The sequence below is a fragment of the Daldinia caldariorum genome (assembly GCF_022478825.1).
Source record: "Daldinia caldariorum strain CBS 122874 unplaced genomic scaffold F4812scaffold_4, whole genome shotgun sequence".
NCBI lineage: Eukaryota > Fungi > Ascomycota > Sordariomycetes > Xylariales > Hypoxylaceae > Daldinia > Daldinia caldariorum.
Genome location: NW_025953040.1, coordinates 1,918,335 through 1,942,489, shown reverse-complemented (window position 1 = coordinate 1,942,489; position 24,155 = coordinate 1,918,335). Strand labels below are relative to the sequence as shown.

General features: G+C 47.8%; 9 protein-coding genes across 9 annotated transcripts; 5 read left to right on the top strand and 4 right to left on the bottom strand.

Moving 5' to 3' along the window:
- Positions 1-136: 136 nt before the first annotated feature.
- F4812DRAFT_421853 (peptidase family M1-domain-containing protein) lies at positions 137-3,591 on the bottom strand. Its single transcript, XM_047933597.1, has 5 exons — positions 3,349-3,591; positions 2,885-3,271; positions 1,995-2,812; positions 821-1,932; positions 137-767 (listed from the first exon to the last, which is right to left on the bottom strand). The coding sequence occupies exons 1-5, from the start codon at positions 3,531-3,533 to the stop codon at positions 294-296; spliced, it is 2,976 nt and encodes a 991-aa protein (XP_047792515.1). The 5' UTR covers positions 3,534-3,591; the 3' UTR covers positions 137-293.
- Positions 3,592-4,209: 618 nt separating this feature from the next.
- Positions 4,210-6,232, top strand: F4812DRAFT_317244 (Mur ligase). The gene is made up of 4 exons (XM_047931401.1): positions 4,210-4,493; positions 4,544-4,654; positions 4,702-5,982; positions 6,113-6,232. Exons 1-3 carry the CDS (start codon positions 4,476-4,478, stop codon positions 5,893-5,895), a joined length of 1,323 nt encoding a protein of 440 aa, XP_047792514.1. The 5' UTR covers positions 4,210-4,475; the 3' UTR covers positions 5,896-5,982; positions 6,113-6,232.
- A 674-nt stretch (positions 6,233-6,906) lies between these two features.
- On the bottom strand, positions 6,907-9,515 carry F4812DRAFT_317203 (DEAD-domain-containing protein). The gene has a single exon (XM_047931398.1). It carries the CDS (start codon positions 9,234-9,236, stop codon positions 7,005-7,007), a length of 2,232 nt encoding a protein of 743 aa, XP_047792513.1. The 5' UTR covers positions 9,237-9,515; the 3' UTR covers positions 6,907-7,004.
- On the top strand, positions 9,489-10,508 carry F4812DRAFT_421833 (uncharacterized protein). The gene is made up of 3 exons (XM_047933596.1): positions 9,489-10,195; positions 10,297-10,357; positions 10,420-10,508. Exons 1-3 carry the CDS (start codon positions 9,813-9,815, stop codon positions 10,453-10,455), a joined length of 480 nt encoding a protein of 159 aa, XP_047792512.1. The 5' UTR covers positions 9,489-9,812; the 3' UTR covers positions 10,456-10,508.
- Positions 10,509-11,125: 617 nt separating this feature from the next.
- Positions 11,126-11,959, top strand: F4812DRAFT_457587 (uncharacterized protein; the record flags this gene model as incomplete). Its single annotated transcript, XM_047937196.1, has 1 exon — positions 11,126-11,959. The coding sequence occupies one exon, from the start codon at positions 11,126-11,128 to the stop codon at positions 11,957-11,959; it is 834 nt and encodes a 277-aa protein (XP_047792511.1).
- A 430-nt stretch (positions 11,960-12,389) lies between these two features.
- On the bottom strand, positions 12,390-14,047 carry F4812DRAFT_317295 (putative 14-3-3 family protein ArtA). Its single transcript, XM_047931402.1, has 5 exons — positions 13,806-14,047; positions 13,417-13,723; positions 13,113-13,354; positions 12,988-13,058; positions 12,390-12,934 (listed from the first exon to the last, which is right to left on the bottom strand). Exons 1-5 carry the CDS (start codon positions 13,864-13,866, stop codon positions 12,821-12,823), a joined length of 795 nt encoding a protein of 264 aa, XP_047792510.1. The 5' UTR covers positions 13,867-14,047; the 3' UTR covers positions 12,390-12,820.
- Positions 14,048-17,085: 3,038 nt separating this feature from the next.
- Positions 17,086-18,460, top strand: F4812DRAFT_317123 (mitochondrial ATPase inhibitor, IATP-domain-containing protein). The gene is made up of 4 exons (XM_047931397.1): positions 17,086-17,428; positions 17,532-17,724; positions 17,987-18,118; positions 18,242-18,460. The coding sequence occupies exons 2-4, from the start codon at positions 17,585-17,587 to the stop codon at positions 18,279-18,281; spliced, it is 312 nt and encodes a 103-aa protein (XP_047792509.1). The 5' UTR covers positions 17,086-17,428; positions 17,532-17,584; the 3' UTR covers positions 18,282-18,460.
- Positions 18,461-18,724: 264 nt separating this feature from the next.
- Positions 18,725-21,024, bottom strand: F4812DRAFT_457584 (Nsp1-like C-terminal region-domain-containing protein; the record flags this gene model as incomplete). The annotated part of the gene is made up of 2 exons (XM_047937195.1): positions 18,725-18,913; positions 18,979-21,024. The coding sequence occupies 2 exons, from the start codon at positions 21,022-21,024 to the stop codon at positions 18,725-18,727; spliced, it is 2,235 nt and encodes a 744-aa protein (XP_047792508.1).
- A 579-nt stretch (positions 21,025-21,603) lies between these two features.
- F4812DRAFT_421819 (uncharacterized protein) lies at positions 21,604-23,834 on the top strand. Its single transcript, XM_047933595.1, has 4 exons — positions 21,604-22,056; positions 22,129-22,551; positions 22,608-22,894; positions 22,954-23,834. The coding sequence occupies exons 1-4, from the start codon at positions 21,978-21,980 to the stop codon at positions 23,662-23,664; spliced, it is 1,500 nt and encodes a 499-aa protein (XP_047792507.1). The 5' UTR covers positions 21,604-21,977; the 3' UTR covers positions 23,665-23,834.
- The last annotated feature ends 321 nt before the right edge of the window (positions 23,835-24,155 follow it).

Sequence of the window (24,155 nt, the reverse complement as noted above, 5' to 3'; positions counted from 1 at the left end):
GTAACGTATATACGGGTACGGCCGAAGTTTGACCTGTCCTATTCCCAGATAGCAACTCAGGGGCTTATTTTTACACACCTTACCTTAGGTAGACAAAGCACGCAATAACTCACGATAATAAGACAGAGACAAATATAGTACTTTTTTTTCTTTCTTTTTTTCTTCTTCTGATTGGTGATTGCTTTTCTATCCTTTTCTACCGGGGTATCTCTCGGGCTCTTTCTTCTAAACACCTCCCCAGTAAATACCCTCTAAACCCGTATGGGACATATCGTGTCGATTCATCCGATGGCTCACGAGCTGTACCCGTTTTCTTTAACCCATTTCGCGACATCGTCACGATCACGCTCCAGCCATGAAATCTTGCTACGTATGGCATCCTTGCTCTGAGCAAGGGGCTGGGCGAAGTTCTTGGTGTCAATATCCTTGAAGAATTCCTCTACTCTCTGCAGTTGTTCCGGCTTTGCAAAGCTAGATGTGCAGATGGTAACCATAGAACCTAAGATAGGCGAATTGCCGCTGAGGCGCTTGGTAATTTCTGGCCATTTCTCAGTTAGCCAGTTAAAGAGAGCCTCGATACCCTCAGCATGGCTGCGGAGTCCGCTTGCTGGAAGGTATAAATCTTGGCTCTTGACTTCGCCGCTGAGGACAAAGTCTAATGTTTGCTTGATTAGGGCCGGGTCCTTAGCTCGGCCGATGCATCGAAGGGCTGTATTACGCTCATCGCTGTTGCTGGACTTGCGGAAGAAGTCGAGAACGGCATCGTACTGGACGTTGCGTTAGTAGATGCTAGAGGGATATCCAATATATTCGCACTTACCTCCTCCTTTCCGCCATACTTGAGAGCCATGCTGAAGACGCTTCCCCGGATGTTCGGGTGGATGGCTGACCTGTCACCGTCCATGTATTTCTTGAACATCTCCTTAGACGCCTCGATGATCTTCTGGTCGCCAGCCATTCCAGCTGCGCCGAAGAGCATGGCCTTGAATTGCTGTTCAACGTGGCCATCCTTGTCCGAGAAGTTCCAACCTAATTTGTGAGCTCTCTCGCTGACAAGCTCCTTAACGAAGGCTTCGAGGCCGTCCTTTACGGCAGCATCCTCGAACACCCAAGCAGATTGGACGGTAGCAACTCTGGCAATGATCTCACTCCAAACCACGAATGACTCCTCCGTGTCGAACCCTTTTAGTAGGTTAAGAACACCGGAGGTCTTCTGGTAGCCAGACACAGCAAGAGCACCGGCGTCGGCGATCATGCCGGCACGGTCCTCAACCGTTAGCAGTCCTTCCTTGGCCGATTGGCCTAGCTTTGTAAGGCGTTCAGGTGTGTAGGATGTTCGGTAGATGCTAGTGTGGTTTGCGTTTAGCTTGAAGAAATCCAAGTTCTTAACCTTGAATTCATCTTCCCTCTTCGTTAGTGTTAACGAGTCGTCAACGCCGTCCTTCGTTCGGAGACCCAAAAAGACTGGGTATAACACTTGGTCCTCTTCAGGTTTCGTGTCACCGGTCCTCAGGAATCGATTCTGCTTTACGCGGATTGAACTGTTCTTCTCGTCCTCCGTGACCTGTACCACGGGGTAACCCACGTTCTTAGTCCATATGGACATAATCTCCCGGACAGGCTTGCCACTGGCATCTTCAAGGGCTGCCCACAGATCATCTGTCCGTGTGTTACCATAAGCGTGCTTCTTGATGTACCTCCTGACACCCTCTAAGAAAGTCTCTTCGCCGAGATACGTGGAGATCATACGAAGGACACATGAACCTTTAGAATAAGAAATGGCATCGAAGATCTGGTCAACCTCACTGGCGCGCTTGACTGGCACCTCGATAGGGTGGCTGCTCCTCAACGAGTCCAATCCTAAGGCACTCTGGAGATTGTCCGTAACGTAGTTTTCCCAGACCTTCCATTCTGGGTAAAAGTAGTCGCAGCCTAAGTAGATTATCACTGTCAGCCAATCATCCATATTAACCATGATCGAACCGAAAACTCACTTAGCCAACTCATCAGAGTCGCAAAACCTTCGTTCAGCCACAGACCTTCCCACCAGTCCATAGTCACTAAGTTGCCGAACCACTGATGTGCCAGTTCGTGCTGGACGACCTCGGCGACACGCTCTTTCATCGCCGCACCGCTGGCCTTCTCATCCAACATAAGGTCAACGACACGATAAGTGATCAATCCCCAATTTTCCATAGCGCCCGCCGCGAAGTCGGGGATGGCGACCATGTCCATTTTAGGCAACGGGAATTCGGCTCCGAATATTTTCTCGTAGTAGTCCAGCGTCCGCGCTGCAAGCTCGAGCGAGAAGCGGCCGTGTTCGATATCTGAACTAGCCGGAGCATACACTCGGATTGGGACACGGAATTTTTTGGTCTCGATGTAATTCAATTCACCAATGATGAAGGCGACCAAGTAAGTAGACATAAGGGGAGTCGTGTTAAACTTGACAGCCTTCTTTGTAGATCCGCTCATTTCCGAGTGCACTTCGGATTCTGACGCAACGTCCATGTTGCTGAGACATGTCAAGTGCTTGTCTGCGATAAGAGTGATGGTGAATTTCGCCTTATGCATGGGCTCGTCGAAGCAGGGGAAAGCCCGTCGGCAGTCGTTGGCTTCCATCTGCGTAGTGGCAAGGACACCTTCGGAGCCGTCCGGCTTCTTGTAGGTAGAGCGGTAAAAGCCAGCCATCTGGTCGTTGAGCAGGCCGGAGTACTTGATTTCCAACTGAGCCTTCCCCTTCGGAATTGCATCCTTGAGCTCGATGCTGGTGACTTGCTCGGACTCATCGTAGGTGATTGCCGAGGAAGAGCTAGACGGGATAGGTCAGAAGGATGGTACTTTCTAACTAGCTATAAGACTTATACTAAGTAAATAAGCTAACCTGATAATGGTGTCTCCGGATTTGATGTTGGCGCTGTGAATATCGATCTGAAGGGTGTGGAGGGAGATGGACTTGGAATCTTCCTGGACATCGAAGTCGATAAGCACGTTACCCTCGAAAGTGAACTTTTCGAAGTTGGGCTCTAGAGTAACATCGTAGTGTCTAGGGATGACGTTGGTCGGGAGAAGCACACGGCCCTCGGTGGGGTCCGGGTTAGCCCCTCCGGTGTGGTCAATGTCTCCAGCAAGCTTACACATATTTTGTCTCCGGTATGAGCAGTGTCGAACAAGGCGGGGTATCGAGAGGGTGGTGTTTCGAGCCTTCTCTAAAGGAGATGTTCTTGAGACGGAAGTGAGTGAGGAGTGATTCCCAAGACGTAGACTTGGCCTAGATTCCGCATTAGCCTGCGAGTCTAATTGGCTTAGAATAGCGGTCAATTAGGTTAGGAAAGTGGTTAGGAATACCCGTAAGGAGGTGGAGAGGATAGGGCAGGAGTGCACCAGATGTGATTTTGTCTCCACTGAGGTGCGGCTGGAAGTCCAAGGAGAGAACGAGGAAGAAGAGTACGTGTACGTGGTCTTAATCGAAGTCTTGTGGCTGTTGAGACCCGGGAGACGAAGTCGACGCGACTAGCGGCGCGTAGCGACATATGTATATGTATACCTACCTATGTAAAGGTTAGGTAAGTACGTATGAGGGATGTATATGTACGAGGAAGGGTAGAGAAAAAAAAGAAAGGTGATATAATACAATTGTTATATAATGCAATTATCGAATACTTTCATTTTAACACTTTAATACGGTAATACATACTTTAATTTAAGGAAATAAAATAGTAAATCGGGGAAATTTATATGCAATATTAGTAATATAAATTTTATATATTATATCTTTTAATGAAACAGCATATAACGATTAAAGGTATGTTAAGAGATATAATATGTAATTAATCGAGAATAGGAAGGGGAGGAATCTCTAGACTTTCTGCCAGTTTTCTACCTAAAGCCGGTCCCAGAATTGACCTACCTACTACTGAAATAGCGACACTCATTTCTTAATAGCACAATTGCTATTACAGTTTATCTAACATACCCCCTCAGGTTTGGTCGGAATCGGCACACCCCCTTAGTTAAGGACGATTCTGAGTAAAGCTGGATATTTCGGACCTTTAGATCTTTTCATCTCTATAAGTTCTTAAAATCAAACCCCGAGGTTTAAGGATGTTCTTGTGCTTTACTTATTTGCAACTTTTTGGCCCAGGGTGTCCTGATTCGGTTCGCTTAAACGGGTTCAAGCATATGAGACTCTTGATTGTTACTTGAGGGCACCCCTCGCGGGGTATTACGTGCCGTCAGCCAGATTCGCGCGTGCAAGGCCGCTCGGCGCGCTGGTGGCCAGCGCCCCTCGCAGCCATGCACCTCGTAAACTCGGGCAATGTTTGAAGTGAGGTACCAAATGGGAAGATTACTAAAAGGCTGCTTGAGGCTATCTCCTAGAGATAAGGCAACACGGCCGCTTTCTACTTTCCAGCTCCTTGATACCGCTGGACCCTACTAAGGGCCGAGATCTAATTCATCCACCAGCTATCACCATGGCGAAATCATATGCAGTAAGTAAGGAAGAACTGAGAAGGCTTAGGCCGCTAATAACGCCTGTTAGGAGGCGATCAGGCTGCTTTCTACATGTTCAAAAATGCGAAACCCCCATTCGACTCAAAAACCTCGGCCAAACATTTTTTATATGGGAGAATGGCTTCGGGTGTTAGGACATGTAATGCCACTTCGTCATTCGTTATTATCACTCCTAATCAGAAGTAGGATCTAGAAGGATTCAACGTCATCCACGTAACTGGGACAAAGGGTAAAGGAAGTACATGCGCTTTTACAGAATGTCTTTTGCGAACTCATTTTCAGCGGAGGCAAATCAGCACCAAAACCGGTCTCTATACGTCGCCTCACCTACACACAGAACGCGAGCGTATCCGAATCAATTTCCAACCTATTACAGAAGAACTGTTTGCAAAATACTTTTTCCAAGTTTGGGAAGCCCTACAGTGTGCGAAGATCCTGTACCAGCCAGGTTATTTGCAACTCCTTACGATATTGTCGATACACGTCTTTCGAAATGAAGGAGTTGGTGTTGCCATCTACGAAGTTCACGCCGGTGGTCGATACGATGCAACCAACATTTTTCATAACCTTGTCGCGTGCGGCTTTACTATTATCGGTTTGGATCATATTCCATTGCTAGGCCATACTCTAAAAGATATCGCATGGCACAAAAGTGGGATAATGAAGCATAATACGCCTGCTTTTTCCGTTTTTCAGGAGCAGGAGGTCAGAGCTGTTCTCGAGAATGAGGCAAAGAAAGTGGGATCTCTTTTATCATTCATAGAACCCTCCCAAAGAAGCATGAAACGACTGGCGGCGGCTGAATGCTCTAATTTATCATTAGCTATCAGCCTCGCAAATGCTTACCTAGCGGGCGAATGTTTGAATGATGGGGATATCGTTAATTCTATCAACCAGTACGAGTGGCCAGGCCGATTTCAGCTTATTGACCATGGAAGCTACCGTTGGTACTTAGACATGGCGCATAACGAAACCAGCATTCCAGTCGCGTTAGCCTGGTTCCGGGAATTAGCACGAGAATACGAAGCTGAAGCAGAGCTTCATTATTCTCGCGTCTTAATTTTCGGGAATCCAGTTAGCCGCGATGCCGCCAAACTTATGGACCTTATCGTGGGATTTTGCAATGACCACAATTTCTTTTTCGATACGGCCATTCTAACGGCTTACGAACGACGGGTTGACGGAGCCAAGATTTTCGACCAGGAAACTGCCATGTTACATAAAGAGGCCTGGAAATCTGCTTCTAAGCCACCAACTGTAGTGATAAGTCCCTCTGTCAAAGATACTCTCGCCTTGGCACGGCATGGGAGTATCCAAGCTTTAATAACTGGCTCTTCTCATCTTATCTCAAATGTCCACACTCAGTTACATCATGAGTAATGAGTAGGCAAGACCTTTCAGTACCCTTGGTTGGACAGCCCAAATGCCCTGAGTTTACGAAGAGTTATTGTTACCGACTTGCATTGGGTAGGTCGAATTTCCTAAATAGGCTCTTTGCCTTAAGTTTTAATTTAAGGACTTGAGGGCACCCCTGCGGGGCATCACAATAGCCCGAGTTTACTAGCCCTTAAGCTTTACTCATATTACGTGCTACCAGCCAGATTCGCAAGAAAAAAAAAAGGGATATGTGGGATTCGAACTGTAGCCTTTGAAAGATTAAGATTGTACCTACTCCTCCTAAAAAGATACGTATTTCGACACAATATCCCTCGTAAACTCGGGCAAAGACCAGCGGAGCTGCAAGGCGGCTTTATGTACAGGAAGAAAGACCTGACTCCTAACCGTGACAACATTTAATTATTCGATGAACCCGTACGTGTACTTTACCCGCGTACAGCTAGCTAAATGTGTTGTCCGGGATCTCGTCTCATCTCTTGTTACTCGAAAAGGGTGCCTTTGCCAGGGGTAACCGGAAGCCTTCGAATTACAAGTCCTTAGCTGCAGCTGGCTTCCTTTTTTGCGGCACAAGCCGTGGCCATTCGGCTGCGACGACCATCCTGTAGAGCTTGCTGGCGAGGCTACCTGGTCCTACAACGTATACGCCGTACAAGCGTAGGTGCTGGTAACCATCTCCGAGGAGATCCTCGTTGACGCCGAGGAAATGCTCCTCAGTCCAGCCATGGAAATCAGCCTTGAATCTCTCCCAAAGCTCCTCGTCGAATAGGGAGTTATCGTACTTTGCAAAGTGCCTGGCAAATATTGTTGTTAATGCCTTTTCGGGGAGGTCTTTAGTGGGCACGGATACGTCTATTTTAAAGTCTTCGTTAATTGTTAAATCGATGTAGTGATTGAAGTTTGTTGCCATCTTTTGTTAACGATATTTTGAACGATATGTGGGGTGAAGATAAGAGGGGTAAGTAGCGGAAGACGGTATTGAAGAAGGGAAAAATTAATACCTTCTTTTTCAATAATATATTTAATAGAAATATGTTAGATATCACGTACAACTGAGTTTCCTAATCCGGTTAACGTTTAGTTAAGATAATATCTTAATCCCATCCACCACCTTTACCGCCGAACCCCTTTTCCTCAAGCTTCTTGGGTCCTTTATTTGGCTTCTGCTGTGCAGCCTCATGCCTGCGTAGTTCTTCCGGCACCCTGGATATCGAGCTCTTCGAGAGCATCTGCCGTAGGTCATACATAACGTCTGCATCTTCATTGCCTAAGAACGTGATGGCAACACCACTCTTGCCAGCACGACCCGTGCGACCGATACGATGCGTGTAGCTTTCGATACTGGTGGCCATGTTGAAATTGACGACGAGAGATACGTCTGGAACATCGATACCACGACCAGCAAGATCCGTCGCAACCAAAACATCCGTCGTGCCGTTGCGCACCGAGGCCAGTGCCTGTTCTCGCTGTTCCTGGGTCTTGCTGCCGTGGAGCGTGACCGCTGAGAAGCCCATATGCTTGATTTCTCGAGCGACGGCGTCGCAGTTGCGTTTGATATTCACGAACACGATAATAGGGGGCGCGAATTCGTTGGATGATAGAATCTCCTGTAACCGCTTCTTGCGGCGGTCCTCCCCTGGGACAAATTCGACTCGTTGCTCAACCGTATCTACAGCTTCGCCTGCGTTGCCGATAGTTACGGTGGCGGGTCGGCGCAGATATTTCTTTGCGATCTTCTCAACAGCCGCCGGCATGGTGGCTGTGTACATCATCGTTTGTCGATATCGATCCTTGCCGCCGAGATGCCGGCTCATTAATTGCGCATTTTCGGCCGCGTCGGAATCCGGCTTCTCGTTGGTGACGGGGAGCGCGTCTAAGATCTTATTGACGGGTTCTTCAAAACCCATATCAATCATACGATCGGCTTCATCCATGATAATGTAACAACATTGAGATAGCACTAGGAGACGTCGTTCGATACAATCGACAAGACGACCAGGTGTAGCAACGATAATTTCGGCGCCGTTCCTTAGAGCAAATGCCTGCTCTTCGAGCGAATGGCCACCAACAAGACTAACAACGGTAAAGCCTAGCGGAATAGCGAACTTCTTGGCTTCTGATTCGATCTGTTGAACTAATTCTCGCGTTGGAGCTATGATTAACGAGTATGGGCCTTCATTCTTGGTGATTTCAGTTAATGGTGGTAATTCCGAAATGTATACTAGAAGAGGTAGTAGGAAGGCAGCCGTTTTTCCTGAACCGGTGACGGCTACACCGATTAGATCTCTCGCCTGTAAAGCGATAGGGATTGCAGCACGCTGGACCGGAGTCGGCTCGTCGTACCCAACTTTGTGGATAATATCTAACAAACGACGGGGCAAGCCCGATTCCTGCCAATTTCGCATTGGATTTGGAATGAGCCCGCCCTTGGTAGAGATACCAAAGTCTTCTTTGAAGATACGCCAATCTCGTTCACGCATATCTTCCAGCTTCTTCTCGGACCAGTGCTTCCCTAAGCCGTTGCGGTTGGCCCTCTCCTTCGCCTTTTGCATCATATCTAGTAATTCCCGTGCTCGTTGCTCTCCGTTCTCAGGATCGCGCTCGATCAAAGACATGGCATATTTCTTGGCATTCTCCTCCGTCATGTCGTCACCAAATCCAGCCAGCCTTCCTCTTCCGAAGAAGGTGGGCTCAGCCCTCTCTGCGTAGATAGGGTTGTGATCTTGTGTTGTGTCCTCTTCCGCATCCCACTCGAAATTGAACTTTTTTTCTGTTGTTCGTCTCCGTTTCTTCTTAGCCGAAAACGTAGACTGATTCATTTCGGGGCCCATATATCGTGCTCTTATTAAGGCTGCCTCTGCTTCTTCCGGTGCCGCCCGCTTCTCCCCAGCCACTGCCTTCTTTCCCCTTGATTTCCCTCGCGCATCGCCACTTCCGCGGTCGTCGGGATCGCGCCTGTCATTTCCAGTTTGGCGCATAGCACGAGGTCCGGTCGGAACGATTGGTGCATGATCTCTGTCGCGACGATCCGCGCGCCGTCCATCGAGTCCTGACGCGGCTGTGGATCTCCCGTTGGGTTTATTCCAGGCTTCTTCTTCTGCCTTCCGTTTTCGCTTCTCTTCCTCTTCCTTTTGCTTTTCTGCAGCTAAGCGCTCGCGCTCAGCCTTAGGGATAAATCGTGGTTTCGCAGCAGCTTCGTTTGCCTCTTTCTTTTTGCGTAAGATCTCTTCAATGTCCAAGGGCGCTTTCCGCCTATTCGTTTCGCCATTTGTTCCGTTGGTGCCGTTAGTGTCGGCTAGCGATCCAGCTCGAGGTTGTATTCCCATTATCGCGGGACCACGATGTAAAGCGACGAGCTTTTGTAGGGATGTTCTGAAATTTTGAAATAACGACTTGCAAGGTCTGGAACAGGCAGCTAATAAATCTCGGTATCGATTCGATACTATTGTTTGTTCTCTGCGGATTAAATTTGTGATCAACCACGAGAGACAAAACTGTCAACTACAGTAAATGTAAATTCAAATGAAAACAATGCAGCACGCAAAGTCGCCTTTGTTTCTGTTTGTTTGTAATAAACTTCAGAGTTGGAGGCAAATACATATATTAGAAGGTAAGGTAGGTTAACATCGGCGTGTCGGGGGACAAGGTACGTACCGTTTCAACCCGCTAAGAAAGCCGAAGCCAATCGGAGATTTTAGTTCAGAATTCAGATGGAGGTACCTTGTCACTTCCCATGTCCCATTAGGTACCTAGTCCCCATTTAGCAGCCAAAATTTGGAAGAAGCTGTTGCGGTTTTGCGACCTTCTCTCAAGTTACCACCAAATTCCCCAAATCGCAACAGAAAAAAAGAGAAAAAAAAAAAACGAGAAAGCGTCTCAATTGCGATTTTCTCTTTGGGGGGATGGCGTTAAACACGAGATATATCGAGCTCGCCAAGCAGCTGCACCCGCGACTGCAGCGCTTCTTCGCCAAGTACCCCCCGAACCAGATCCTCCCGGCCTCGACGAGGACGAACACGATCAAGGACGGCGCTACCCCGAACCCTTTCCTGCCCCATAAGCACCCCGTGACCGGGAAATGGCACGACCCGGAGTACTCCCTGAGACGGCAGGCGGAGCTCGTGAAGCTGGCGAGGGAGCACGGGGTGGAAGAGCTGCTGCCGTTCACATCTAAGGGCACGGAACAGCGCATACGGCACAGAGTTGCGCATGGTCTCAGGGTTCGCGGTACGGGTGTTGGACAGACCGTCAAGGGTCACTTATACGAAAGAATGCTAGCTGCCAAGTATGTCCCGGCCATGGTTATTATACACTTCCTCCAAACCACCATTTTGCATGCCGGGGAAAGCTTCCTTTATATGATTTCGATACTAACAAGCGGAATAGGATGGAGAAGAGGAGAACGGCTATGCTTGGTATGCCGAGGCTTGTCAGGGAATGGCGGAAGGTAGGTTACTTATATATGTATGAGTTATATCTTTTGAAAGCGTCACTAACAAGAAACTATAGATCGGGAAGAACAGGTGGACCAAATATCCACGGTAAACAATCATGTCATGACTTACGACTCGAGACAAGAAAAAAAAAGAAAGAAAAAACTTGTACAAAATATATATGCTACTTTATTCAAAAAGAATTGGAGAATATTTCAAGAAGCCTAAGAATGACCTCCACATCCGTGTCATAATCCAGTCTTTTAATTCGGTTGAGTGCTGGTATCAGCTTGCAGCCGATTTAACGATGGTAAGCATCTAACCAAATCTACGGGAGATTCCTTTTTTTTTTTTTTCCATTACCCTTCCCTCTTTTTATCTCCTTTTCTTTAATTACCTATATTGTCAATTTTGATTTCCGTGCTCTCTCCCCATCACCTGCGATTTCATATATATAGTTCACCTTACCAAACTTGAACGGAGTCTCACGTGACCACGTGCGCCATCGAACTTTTTGCCTCAAAACCGGTTTCCCACCCACCAAGTTACATCGATGTCAGGTATAACTAAGCCACTTACAACAAATGGAATTTCACTTACACTTCTTGATACGAAAAAAAGAAAAATCCAAAACTCACATATCTGAAGCCATATTTAACGGGCGTGTTGGGTTTAGTCGACTAGATACTGACATATCACCTATCTTGAAAAGAAGGCTAAGATTTCAAAGATAAGGGAGAAAAAGAAAAAAAAATCTAGGTGGAACACCCTGCGGCGGCAGCATGGCTCCGCCGATATCCAAAACGTCAGCCGAGCCCACGCTCTACGACATCCTCGCGCTGACCCCCAAGCACCTAGAGGGCCAGGCCGGCGCCGCCCAGCAGCAGAAGATAGTCAAGCAGGCGTACCACCGCGCGCTGCTAAAGTACCACCCGGACAAAGCTTCTCAAGGCAGTGGTGGCAGTCGTAATGGCGATAGTACCAGCAGTAGAAGAAAACAGGGCTCTCAGCCAGCACCAGCGCCAGCGCCAGCATCAGCACCGCGGATCACGTACACCGTAGACCAGATCCAGCACGCGTACGCGGTGCTCGCGGACCGGAAGCAGCGCGCGGAGTACGACCGAGCGCTGCGCACCCATCCCTCGTCATCCTCGTTCCAGACGGGCGTCGAGATGGTCGATCTCGACGACCTGGGGTTCGACGAGCGGACGGGCGTGTACTACCGGGGGTGCCGGTGCGGCAACGCGCGGGGGTACGCCTTCACGGAGGAGAACCTCGAGGAGTTCGAGGACGACGGCGTGCTTATGGTCGAGTGTCTCGACTGCAGCCTCTGGATCCGGGTGCTGTTCGCCGCGGCTGCATCCGAGGATGAGGAGGAGGACGAGGGAGATGATGTTGCTCTTGCCACCACTACCAGTGGTGGTAGTAGTTGTAGTAGTCCCGTGGGAAGAAGAGGAGGAGGTGGTGGAGGGGACACGGTTACGGCCGCGGGGGAGAGAAGAGGTAGTGGTACCGGCCGGGGCTTCACGTTTAACTGGAGCTTTAACTGGGGCATCTCGCTGACGGGATCCGCGACGGCGGGTACGGGTACGGACACAAGCGCCTCGCGGAGGTAGTAAGCAAGCAGTGTGGAAGAGGCATCGAGATATATGATATCATAAGACATTCCTTGCCCATATCGTCTAGGCTCACTCTCGCTTCTACCCCAACAGATAAAAAAAAACACGTTACGTGGTATAGTTATTTATTCTAGGTTGGTAGGGTTGTACGCTATGGTCATGTATTTATGAGGGGCATCTCGGGAGTACGGAGAAGAAAAGGATTGCTACATTGGCCTATGTTAGTCTGGAGACTATCTACCTAGGTACATACGACGTGAAGTTACTCGGATATGATAATGTGAATGATTTACGAGCCAGGGCAAGATATCATCACCATCATGATCATTATCTGTGCAGCGGAAGATCTGCATCACTGGGGAGAAATACGTAAATATTTACTTTAGGTCTATCAGCAAAGCTGAACGCACAAATGTGCATATCAACGAATTTAGCATATATTGGCTAATCAAGCCTGAGATACTTATTACTACCTCTGCTTTTTAAGTTTTATCCTACAAACATCCTACGAAAGTCCATTACTTTCATGACAATTTCATAACATTAATATTGCTTGTGCAAAAATAGAAAGTACGGGGTTTATTCAGACGAATTTGCATTAGAGTCTAAAGGGCAAGCATTCCGGCGAAAGACCTCCCAAAAGCTCTTGAGCCCTTTTGCCTGCGGGAAAAGAGAACCGTCCAAGTCTTTGCTCTGTGTATCTGCCACGTGAAGAGGGAAAAATCAAATCAATGCAGAATCTCAAGCAAGAGAATTCTCAAGCAATCACTCCATAGACACCAGGGTTCACCCAACTTCAGTCGACCCCTTTAAAATCTAAAGACTAACAAGGGACGTGGGCTTTTCTTTTTTCGTTTCTTACTCGGCAGCCTTAGGCTCCTCGGCCGGGGCCTCGGTGGCCTTCTCCGGTTCCTGGGCGGGGGCCGCGGCGGAATCCGAAGGAGGCTCAGCCTCAGAAGACGTCCAGAGAGTCTAATTTATATTAGCAAATTCAACCGTTTTATTTCACAGCTACGAATACGTACCAGGTTGTCTCGGAGGAGTTGCATGATGAGAGTCGAGTCCTTGTAGCTCTCTTCGCTCAGAGTATCGAGTTCTATAATCTTAATTAGCTTCAAACTGTTTTTTAATCTGTAGGCGTGATACATACCAGCAATCGCGTCATCGAAAGCCTGCTTTGCAAGGTGGCAAGCCTGATCGGGTGCATTCAGGATTTCGTAGTAGAAGACGGAGAAGTTAAGGGCGAGACCAAGACGGATAGGGTGTGTAGGAGGCAGCTCGGTCTGGGCGACCTCGGTAGCAGCCTTGTAAGCCTCGAGCGATTTGTCAGCCGACTCCTTACGTCGGTCACCAACGGCGAACTCGGCGAGGTAACGGTGGTAGTCACCCTTCCTATATTATTCCGTCAGAAACCTCTGATTTCAAAGTGGACGCTGAGGCTGAAGAAGACATACATCTTGTGGTAGAACACTTTAGACTCGCCAGACTTAGCAGAGGGGATGAGGTGCTTGTCCAAAACATCGAGGATGTCATCGCAGATCTTGGCGAGCTCGGCCTCGATCTTCTGTCGGTACTCCTTGATGAGACCGACTTGAGAGGAGTTGCCCTTGGACTCCTCCTTTTGCTCGATGGATGTGACGATTCTCCATGAGGCACGTCGGGCACCGATGACGTTCTTGTAGGCAACTGAGAGGAGGTTGCGCTCTTCGACGGTAAGATCACGGTCCTCAGAGGCGACGATCTTCATGTTCTCGACCATCTCTGTATGATAGGTAAAGTCAGTATCGTCACTCTAGCGGGGTTTAACAGCTAGAGCTAGAGCTACAGCTATAGCATCACATACCCTCGTAGCGCTCAGCCTGTTCGGCGAGCTTGGCAAGATACACAGCATCTTCGTGACCCATCTTGGCGGTGTGAGAATTGGTAAGACGAGATAACTAGAAAAAATGTTTAGTTAGTTTTGATTTTTCGATCAGGTAATGTATGTGTTTGTTTTTGATTACGATGAACGAAACGAGTGTATATGCAAAATGAACGTGAAATTCGAGGAAGAGGAGAAAGAGAGAGATGTAGCTTTGTATCCACAGGCAGCAATTATCGGTCTAGTAATTTGTGCAATGTTGCCAAGGCGATGCTGGAAAGGTTTACAGCTCAAATCAGAGGAACGCGCTACCTTGTCGGGGGATATCGAGAGGTTCAAAGGTTGTGACGGTGAAGCAAAGATTAACCCCCCGCAGTCGGTGGGGTTTGCGCCAACGAATGCGAATAGAAAACGCGTAGGATAAAAGTAAACGGATAGGTGTGTGCGTTGTCGCAATAATCAATTGATTTGGGAGACAGGTCGTATTAAACGGTTGATGGGTTTGCTGTCGTGTGTACGGCCGGCAAGGAGGTGGTCGTGATGGGGGCAATGACGAAAGTGTAAGGCGGGACTCAGGGTAGCAGGCCAAGGAGTATGACCGCAAGTGCGAGTGCAAAGAAAGGGGAATTTTAAGGGGAGTAGAGATGGGATGGGGATAATATAAGATTGTCGACGTACCTTCTAATTATTTTTATTTTTTATTTCTTTGGAGGGTTGGTTGTCAAGGAACGACCTGAAGTGGTAGATGAGAAACCTAGGAGAAGTAAGTGTGCAAGAGAGACTAAGTCGGCGGTTGTTGGATTTGGAAGGTTTATGGGATGCAAAAGTTTTGGGAGGGTTTTTGTTGGTAGATAGAGGGAGCCTGAGGTGAAGAAAGAAAAGAGGGTGACGGGCTCAGAGGCGGGTGTGCCCAGTGCGCGCGTGGGGAGGGGGGGGAAGGAAGTAATAGTAACCTCAGGTACATTCTAAAATCCTTAGGCACACTTGTACTGTACATGCATACAACTACCTAGAGGTAGGTACTGAGCACCTGGGCAGTGAGGTCCAGTGCAGGTCTCCACTATCTACCTAGGTAACTGCTAGCACCGGTTCCGTCTAGAGCCTAACTGAACCAGAACCAGAACCAGCAACGGGAAACGGGTACCGGATCATTTGATAATGGGACAAGGCTTGAAAGGGGGTCATCCTCAAATCCAAACATTTTGGTATCTCCGTCCTTTTTTTGGTCTTTGAAATGATGACTGGCATCATTATTATAAGTAATATATCTAGGTACATTGCATTAGATAGTACAATTCCAATACCATTATGTAGGATAAGTACATTATGTATGCATGCGTTGTGGGCATGGCATTGCACATACACCGCATTACATAGGGTATACACACAAGGTAATACATAATACTAGGTAGAAATCTGGCAAGGCACTCCTGAGTCACGACCTCTCTCTATCTTGATTTCTACCTTCCAATTTGTTTTGGACCTTTGTGTTGAAGTGGAAGCTACGCCCTCACGTGGTTATCATGTGCCTTCTATAGTACGTATGCGTATGCGTACCTAGGGTATGCCCGCTGTACTATGTATTGTATACCTAAGTAAGTATCTACGTCACATAACTTGGATTACTTGGATTCGAAAGTTCATCATTGCTGGCACCTGTTTGATTTCTTTTCCTCCCTGCCTAGCTGCCTGGCCGCCCAGGTATTTTTGCCCTGGTTTTCCCTACGTCAGTTTCAATATTACATCTATATCGTACAATACATTTGTACTTATCAAATTGCAAAATAGGTACCTGTTAATCGTACCTCGTACCCCACATACTTGACGAAACAATTAAATTTTGTTTTACGCTTGTACCGGTACATGGTGCATTGTTCATAGGCACCCGACGACTCACGACATCAGCTAGGTACCTATTAAGCCTCAAACAATAAAACGATACAGGATGACCTAAGGACATCCCGTTCTGAGGTTTGCCTAGGGGTTTACTTTGCCCATATTTCTTCCTTTTAGTTGTAAACCTTTTCCATGCGCTAACATTTATATAGGTATACTAATAGAAAGTGGCATTCAGGTGACCCCCCATTCATTTCGTTCAATGTCTTAACAGCCACCGAGAAAAAGGGTCTACACTCGAACTTGACAATCGAGTTAACCAATCACCCTTGTGAAATGAAGCCAAGGTAATTCGAGGCTACTACTCGAAAGCACGAGCCATTCTCATTCTTTGTTCTTAGGTACTTAACATAGCAGAACTTCCATGGGGCAATAATTTTTGATGTGCGTTCCATCTGAATTATTACCAACCTGCCATTGCTAGGCGAAACGGGGGAGATAGAAAAAAAAAGGAAATAAAATAAAAGAATTTCAGCCTACGTCAACATATGCAGCCCAAATAGCTCATACATATGCACAGTGCTACATCTTGCTTTCTGATTTGGGGCCACACCCCGTGCCAGCCACCCTGGGAACTTTAGCTTCTCATTTGTCTAATCCATTTTGACCTGTCGTCAATGTAAACTTGACCTGAAAAAAAGAGAAGAAACAAGAGTACAAACGAAAAATGTAGCCATGCGTTGGAAAACGTCACTGGCTTGATCCTTTTTTTTTTTTTTTTTTTTTTTATACTATAGTAGAGGGGGGTGAGAGGGAGGGATGAAACCCAGGCATTGCCAAGCTACAATATAACAATATATACCTAACCTAACCTACCTACTTTTTTTCCTTGCGGGGCCTGGAACAGCCTCCCGGTGAAAACGGTAGGCTCCTCTGATTTCGGGAAGACAGGTATATCATGCCAGACCAGAGCCTCACGATGCTAGGCCCCCCATTTCCTTTATTACCTCTTGCATGCCCATACCTTAGGTAGATTATTGTCCCAAATTTAGACCCTGATAGCCCCTAGTAGCATGAAAAACTTCACATAGCCGATTATGCATATGTCTCCATGCAACATTCAGCCTCGACGAAAATATAAATATGTATTAACAGGGTTGCTGGTTTATAATAGCTAAGTGAGATTTCAAGAGAGTTCACCTAAAGTAAAGATTGAATATACGAAGTACCTAGTATCAACCGATACAAAGCCAATATAATAAACAAGGAAAGACTTCCATAGCTCATCACTTTCAATGGCAGGGAAATTACGGGATTTTGTATACTACCTATGTATATCAGATGACCCGTGCCGGAGAGGTACATAAGGTCAGGTACCTAGCTATGTGTGTAAATGGATGGCGTGGTGGGGGAAAGGAAGAAATGAACTATTTTGCGTGACTAGTGGTTGCTGATGATGCTATGTATGGCCTGAGCACTGCACTTACAGCTGGAGATTAGATAAGAGGCTGGAGAGGCAAAGGAGGTACCTTATGTACCTAATGAGAACGGTGTTAGGAGAGTTCCGCTCCGGTTGCGTCCGTGCGTACCGTTCTTGTTCCGCCGGGTTTGTGGAAGCTTTGCCATTGACTTCATAGGTCATAGGTGAAAGAGGCTGTTACGGGTTACCTAGGCTACCTAAGCTTCAATTCGAACCTCCAACTTTTTTTGGGGGGAAGTGCCTCAATTCATCAATCACACCACTTACACACGCAACAACCCAATTCAACGTAGGTGCTACATAGCTCTTCCATAACACACCATTCCTGTGACTTCATTATAAGAGGGTGGTTGGTCTCAAATAACTAACTAATAACCCATCTTCCCTAATAGAGCAAGCAAGCTTCTTTTCCCCAGAAGAAGAAGAAGAAAACTAAAAGGCCAAAATGTACCGCCAAACTCTTACCAAGATCCCCTCTCGAGGCCTCGCCATCGCTCCCTCCCGCGCGTTCACGACGACCATCCGCGCCATGGCAGAGGGCGACACTGGTTCGCCCAGCAAACTGGGCAGCTTCGGCGGCCAAGGGTACGTCGCAAACGTCTTATTATTCCGATAGCACGAACCCCTCTCCCCCACCATCATCTGGGTTTTCCAGGAAGCCGGATGAAATGGAAAATATATATATCTCACCCCAAAGCAAAGAATACTCGGTGTCTCCTAGCTCCCTCGAGCAACAAGGGAGGGATTAGGATCATAACTTGGGATCTATAAAGAGAAGAAAAAAAAAACAAGTAGAGAATTACGAGACTATGAGACGAGACTAACAAGGAAACGATACAAAATATAGTGACGCCTTCCAGAAGCGCGAAAAGGCCAACGAAGATTACTCCATCCGCCAGCGCGAGAAGGAAAAGCTCCTCGAGCTGCGCAAGAAGCTCCGCGAGCAGCAGGATCACCTCCAGAAGCTCTCCGACCATATGTAAGTTCCATCCCATCCCCATCCCGCTTCCTTGCTCTAGACTACCAGAATATTTCCTCCTGTCGGAATTCGCAATATGATGATTGATTGACAGCTACTGACAAATACCGTCTTTCGCTATAGTGACGAGTTGACCAAGGAGCAAGGCGGCGAGCATAACTAAATGGGACGACTCAATGCACCAAATACTACCTAGCATGTAAGAGAAGGAATGCCGGAGTTCCGCTCGTTTACGATGATGTCTGGCGTCAGCTCGTGAGCTTTATTTTTTGTGCTGTGTCACTAGAAGCAGTCTACAAAACCCGATTTGTTGTCCCTCCAGTCATCGCATTTGCCATGTCTTAAGTGTACATAAGATAAATACAGCTGCTGCACACGCATTACAGCGTGCTCTTGTTGCTATCCTGAGAATTTGATTCTCGCCTCTCTTATCACGGTATTAGCTCCCGAATAGAGGGTTTCCCTTCCGAGTGCATTGTCATCATCTATGAGTTCTCGAATTTTTGTGCATGGTTCCCTAAACTCCTACACCAAACTTCCCCCTGGCAAGAATTTCTCCTCAAATTCCTTGCTAGCCTTTGGTAATTATAAAAGAAATTTCTGGTCTCATCTACGTCCCATATAGGACCGGTAGAAGCTATCCACATTGTCTTGCTCCGGGCCTCCGTAATGGTTGCCAATGGTGCTGCGCTCCTTTTGCGCGGCTGCGATCTTGGCCTGGAGCGCAGCGGCGTTGGTGTCTATCCACTGAAGTTGAGCAAGATGACTGTTGAGGACACGGACGATTTGGCTCAGCTAGAGGAAAGGATAGTTAGCTAAATGCAGGAAATCTTACTAGGTGTTTGTATGAAGAAACTTACCGGGTCATCTGGTTTGTTACCCTTGCCTAAGGTACCGGAAATGTCGTTAATCTCTTTGATCATCTTGGACAAGTCACGGCCCATCTCATCCAGCCTCTCGGTAACCTTCTCGGCCAGCTTGTATGTCTTCTCGCGCTCCTGATCAGGTCCTGTAAGCTGATTTCCAGGACCGATCGATTTGGTGAATAGGTTGTCCACCTCGCTTTCATATCTATCCAGCCAACTCTCGAGCTCTTCCTGTTGACTCTCAATGCCAACAAGCTGTCGCTCGATTTCACGGCTACCTTTTTCGGCCTCAAACGTCTCCAAATAAAGTTTCTGAATCCTCTCGCCGTTCTCGACCAAAAGGCGGTCCCATTGAGCTACCTGAGCTGCTTGCTCTTTGAACTCTTTCTGGTACTTCGAGAGGTCCGTAGCCCAGCGAGTAATAATCTCGTCCATTGTTTTATTCTTTAACCGCGCCATGGATGAGGGGGGTCCGGCGGTGGATGCACCCAAGGCATTACCTGCTCCGGCAGCAGACTGTGGTGCTGCTGCTGCGTTATCAGTTGGCGCAGGAGCTTTTGGCGCCGCCCTGAACAAAGAGTTTGGGGCGGGAGTCGTTAATGCGGTAGTGGCGGAAGTTGTTGTTCCGGTAGCTGGTGTAGTGGTTGTAGTTGAAGTAGCCCCTGCTGCTGGAGTAGAAGCATTATTACTAAATAGACCGGATGCAGGTTTGGCTGGCTCAGCGGTTCCAGTACTCGGCTTCCCAGGACCAGAGAACAGGGAACTGGCCTGTGCCTTAGCCGGCTCAGAGCTTGAAGTAGCATTCGAGGGCTTGGTGAGACTTGGAAATGCTGATGTAGGAGCTGCTGGCGTGGTAGTTGTAGCAGTCGATGTAGGTGGTTTGTTACCAAATAACGAAGACGAGCTTGCTGGTGCTGCCGGTGTAGCACTTGTTCCTCCGAAGAGCGAGCTTGTGGGCTTAGCAGCAGTAGTGGCAGTCGTAGCAGTAGTGCTGGCAGTACTAGTAGCAGGAGTGGCAGCAGGCTTCGCTCCGAATAAACTTGGGGTAGAAGAACTCTCCGCAGGTTTCGTGTTCCCAAAAAGATTTGTAGCTTGAGTCGAACTCTGGCCTGCATTGCCAAAGAGTGAAGTATTTGGGGTAGAAGTTGTTGGCTTACTTGCCGCGGTATTAGCCTGGGATGAGCTGGCTGGGTTTGCAAACAAAGAGGTGGCTTGGCTCTCCTTCTTGTCACCTTGTTGAGTAGACGGGAAGGGTAGTTGGCCTGCAGCAGTAGGGAAAAGGCTGTTAGGCTTCGTCGGAGGCGCACCCGCAGGAGTAGTTGAGTTTAGAGAAAACATTGATTTTGTAGGTGTCGATAGCGAACCAGTGCCGGGGGCTGCGCTAGTTGGGGTAGTGCTCGAGTTGTTGCCGAAAAGATTGGTGCTGCTGCCGGTTGTGGAGTTGCCAAAGAGCCCGGGTTTCGAGGTGGGAGTGGCCGAGGATGGTGTTGTTGAAGAATTATCCTTCTGTCCAAAAAGCGAACCTGCGGTAGAAGATCCTGTCGCCATGGGTGCTGATGTCGGAGTAGTACTAGTCGACGCCGACGTTGAGGAATTTCCAAATAGATTCGTGGATTGCGCGGGCTTCGTAGCACCACCGAAGAGGTTAGAAGAAGCTGGCTGGGCACTGCTACTGAACAACCCCGTGGCACTTCCACCCGGTGTAGAAGTAGATCCCAGTGTAGTAGCTCCTGTTGTTTGTCCAAATAATGATTTTTGCTCCCCTGGTTTGGCGGCCGTGTTGCCGAAGAGAGTAGTAGATCCTGATGAACTACTACCACCAGCAGCAGTATTATTGTTATTATTGTTATTATTTCCACCACCTAAGTTTCCGAAAGAGAATGAAGGTGTTCCGGTAGTCGAACTACCAAAAAGATTGCCCGATGCTGAAGTAGTAGGTGCGGATGAGCCAAACAAACTACCAGAAGCAGGTGCAGTAGATGTTGTAGTATTGTTGTTGGATTGCCCTGCCGAGCTCGTATTGCCGAAAAGCGACGACATGGTAGGACAGTGTTTGTAAGAAAGGAATGTGATACGTGTTGTACTGTGTCTGATCTGTCGTATCCTTGGTTGCTGGGAATGTAGAGGATAGTTATTCGTCTAAGCTCAGCCGTGTTAATAGACCAGCACTGATCCCCAAGCCGCAAGAGAGAGGAAAAAAGGCTGGGGGGGTTTTCGGCGTTTGGTAATTCGCTCGACGACGATGATCAATGTCCAAGATGAAAATGTATCTTGATATTCTATAGGATAGTTAGCACAGTAGATGGGGAGATAAAAAAGCAATTCATACGAATCTAACCGAAAAAGATAATGGTTTTTACTTACAGTTTATGTTTATCTTGGTAACTTGGCGACTTTTTCGATGCATCACAGACTGACCACTTTTTTTTTGCGCGACAAGCTTCCAAGATGGTAGAGTTTGACGCGACAGGTACCTATTAGCCTTGTTAGCATATCACTACAGGGCAGGTATGGGTCTGAATTGATATCTTAGGGAGGTACCTAGATACCTGGTATAACTCATTATGTAACGCCTTTAAGCATAATGCTTGAAGTACATTAATGCAGCTTTAAGCCACAAGAAGTTCTAGGCTCGTTTCTTTACGCAAATACCAATCAACTTGCCAGCCCTTGTCCACTCTCGCCCTTCTGCCCAACCAGCGACATGTGTCTCCGATCCCTAAGCTGATGTTTCGATCTATATGATTACCTCATATAAGAACCCAAAACAAATAGAAACCATATTTTTATGGCCTCGACGCATCTTTCAAATCGATCCTACCGCTTTTTCTAAGATTAGTGACTACGGTTCGTCGACCACCCAATTCTCGAGTCCTTATATCCCCTCAATCCGTTATATTCGTGCCCCCTCAGAGTGGCCAAACCCGCTGTTACCAACGGGCCACAACTCCTCCTGATACAGTCCCAATCTACCACCTAAGAAACTCGTTGCCATGCCTAGAGAGCGCAGGTCGCTTAGCCTCGAGGCTCCTGAGAGGAAGGGTACAGAAGACGCTGGTGCTCACGAGCTGGGTATGTCTGAGTTGTCCCTAATAAGTCAATTTCCAATTTATTTCGGGAAGCTAACAATCCGTCTCAATTCAGCCTCTGATTCCGATGAGCACTTCTCCGATGCTCAATCTTCCCCGGGAAATAGCCATGGAGCCACTTCTCCGGTACCTCGAGTCCGAGTCGAAAAGGTAGATGACGAGCCGTCTTACGGTGAAGTCCCGGGTACGGAAGCCTACAATAAGCGTACAGAGGACGCTGAACCAGACGAGATTGCAATTATCCACGACCAGAAACCGCAATCTATCTCCCTAGATAGACCTGTAACACCAGGAGGGCATCCAATTCCGAAGACTGTAGTCGAAGAATCAGCGGACGCCCCTGGTTCTTCTTCAACTCCTCGTTACAACGAAAATCTTCGTCGGGCAGATGCTGAGCCAGACTTTATCCGGAAACCTGACGGTACCGGCGAGGCGAATCCAAACCCCTCCTCGCTTGAGTCCACCAAGGAAGCAACTGGTACGGCAGCCAAGTCCTCCTAAGCTACCCAGCGCGATTGACCCTTGCCCTCGTAGATAATGCGGCTGTAGCCCCATCACTTAAGTCACCATTGACCCATCGACGGAGAAAGTCGTCAACAGCGAAGCCAGCGGGAAGTTTTGATCAAGAGGATGTTAACGGCGATGATGTTGATGGCTTTGGTGACGGCTTTGGTGACGACTTTGGTGACGACTTTGACGAGTTTGAAGAGGGTGATGAAGACGCTGATTTTGGCGACTTCGACGATGGCTTTCAAACGGCCGAGGCAGAAGCACCGGTTGCTATATCGGTTCCTCAGCCTCAGGCCTCAATACCCTCATTTGTATGTTTAGGTCCCTCTCTAGGTAGTCGTATATTTATGCTAACTATTTGCCCTATCAGCCAATATTAGAGCTGGATGGTCTCGACTCAGAGGATATTCTAGCTGCAACGGAGCCATACTTGGACGCACTGTTTTCTCCTGAAATACAGGAGCTCCCAGCCCTGCCATCGCCACCAAAGGAAACCCCAATCTTCTTCAACCCCAGAAGCGCCTCCCTCTGGTCACAACTGGCAGCACCGCCGCCTCTCCAACCTCCTGACTGGATTCGATCTCGCATACGACGTTTATTCCTCGTGTCTCTCGGCGTACCAGTCGATCTGGACGAGATATTACCAGCCTCCAAGCAAAAGAAGCTTGTGCTACCATCTATTCATCGGGTCACATCAAATGGCTCGCTACGCACATCATCAGAGTCACGCTCTGTCTCCAGGCTCAGGAAGGCAGATGCCGATAACAATTCGTCGGCATCCGTAGATTCCCAGGGTAAGGAGAAGCCGAGATCCACTTCGAAACGAAAAGGGCCGCCCGAAGCGCCGGAGCTGGATCTGGTTTCCGCGAAGCAGCTCTGCACGACCACGGAAGAGGCGTTAGGCGGCATGACGGACAAGGAGCTCCAGCAGCATGTGAAGAAGCTGCAAGACATGGAGGTCTTGGCGAACAACGTGCTCGAGTATTGGAAGAAACGGACGGACGAGAAAATTGGCGATCGGGAGGCGTTCGAAGGGGTGATAGAAAACTTGGTGAAGCATGCTCGGAAAACTAGGAAATAGGGGGGGAAGACTTTTAATACATAGTAATACCTACTAATGTCTTTGCGTCGGGTCTGTGTCCTGGTGGAACAATGATATCTTAGTACTCGGCTTTTTAAGAGTGACTAAAGATATACATATATATAGGTACCTATATATAATATATCACAACCCGCCATCTGTTAAGCATACCTATCTAAGCCCTAGTATTTCTTTTCGATGGTCATGTCGCTAGCAAGCAGTCTTTCTAATGGCTTATCGCTATTAGAGCACCTCGTTCTCTTCGATGATGAAGCAAAACGCGAGATACAACAACGCAAAAAGCATAGACAAAAGAAGGTGCTCGGCTATATCAGGTACTTTACAATAAACTCAAGCTGTCTAAACACAAAAGCAGTATCTAGTCGGGTGGTTCTCAATATAGTTTCACGAGCTACTCCGAAACGATAGAGTGGTGTATAAAGGTATGTATGGACTGGTATTAACTATAAGATACCTGTTACCTGTCATTC

Coding starts and splice junctions, on each gene's coding strand:
- F4812DRAFT_421853 (XM_047933597.1), bottom strand. CDS start 3,533: ATGTCGCTACGCGCCGCTAGTCGCGTCGACTTCGTCTCCCGGGTCTCA. Junction 3,272..3,348: donor TCCTCTCCACCTCCTTACGG/GTATTCCTAACC, acceptor TGCGGAATCTAG/GCCAAGTCTACGTCTTGGGA. Junction 1,933..1,994: donor GACTCTGATGAGTTGGCTAA/GTGAGTTTTCGG, acceptor TAATCTACTTAG/GCTGCGACTACTTTTACCCA.
- F4812DRAFT_317244 (XM_047931401.1), top strand. Junction 4,655..4,701: donor GGCTTCGGGTGTTAGGACAT/GTAATGCCACTT, acceptor AATCAGAAGTAG/GATCTAGAAGGATTCAACGT.
- F4812DRAFT_317203 (XM_047931398.1), bottom strand. CDS start 9,236: ATGGGAATACAACCTCGAGCTGGATCGCTAGCCGACACTAACGGCACC.
- F4812DRAFT_421833 (XM_047933596.1), top strand. CDS start 9,813: ATGGCGTTAAACACGAGATATATCGAGCTCGCCAAGCAGCTGCACCCG. Junction 10,196..10,296: donor GAAAGAATGCTAGCTGCCAA/GTATGTCCCGGC, acceptor CAAGCGGAATAG/GATGGAGAAGAGGAGAACGG. Junction 10,358..10,419: donor TTGTCAGGGAATGGCGGAAG/GTAGGTTACTTA, acceptor AAGAAACTATAG/ATCGGGAAGAACAGGTGGAC.
- F4812DRAFT_317295 (XM_047931402.1), bottom strand. CDS start 13,866: ATGGGTCACGAAGATGCTGTGTATCTTGCCAAGCTCGCCGAACAGGCT. Junction 13,059..13,112: donor TTTCGATGACGCGATTGCTG/GTATGTATCACG, acceptor TTAAGATTATAG/AACTCGATACTCTGAGCGAA. Junction 12,935..12,987: donor AACTCCTCCGAGACAACCTG/GTACGTATTCGT, acceptor AATATAAATTAG/ACTCTCTGGACGTCTTCTGA.
- F4812DRAFT_317123 (XM_047931397.1), top strand. CDS start 17,585: ATGTACCGCCAAACTCTTACCAAGATCCCCTCTCGAGGCCTCGCCATC. Junction 17,725..17,986: donor GGCAGCTTCGGCGGCCAAGG/GTACGTCGCAAA, acceptor TACAAAATATAG/TGACGCCTTCCAGAAGCGCG. Junction 18,119..18,241: donor CAGAAGCTCTCCGACCATAT/GTAAGTTCCATC, acceptor CTTTCGCTATAG/TGACGAGTTGACCAAGGAGC.
- F4812DRAFT_421819 (XM_047933595.1), top strand. CDS start 21,978: ATGCCTAGAGAGCGCAGGTCGCTTAGCCTCGAGGCTCCTGAGAGGAAG. Junction 22,057..22,128: donor CGCTGGTGCTCACGAGCTGG/GTATGTCTGAGT, acceptor GTCTCAATTCAG/CCTCTGATTCCGATGAGCAC. Junction 22,552..22,607: donor GTCCACCAAGGAAGCAACTG/GTACGGCAGCCA, acceptor TTGCCCTCGTAG/ATAATGCGGCTGTAGCCCCA.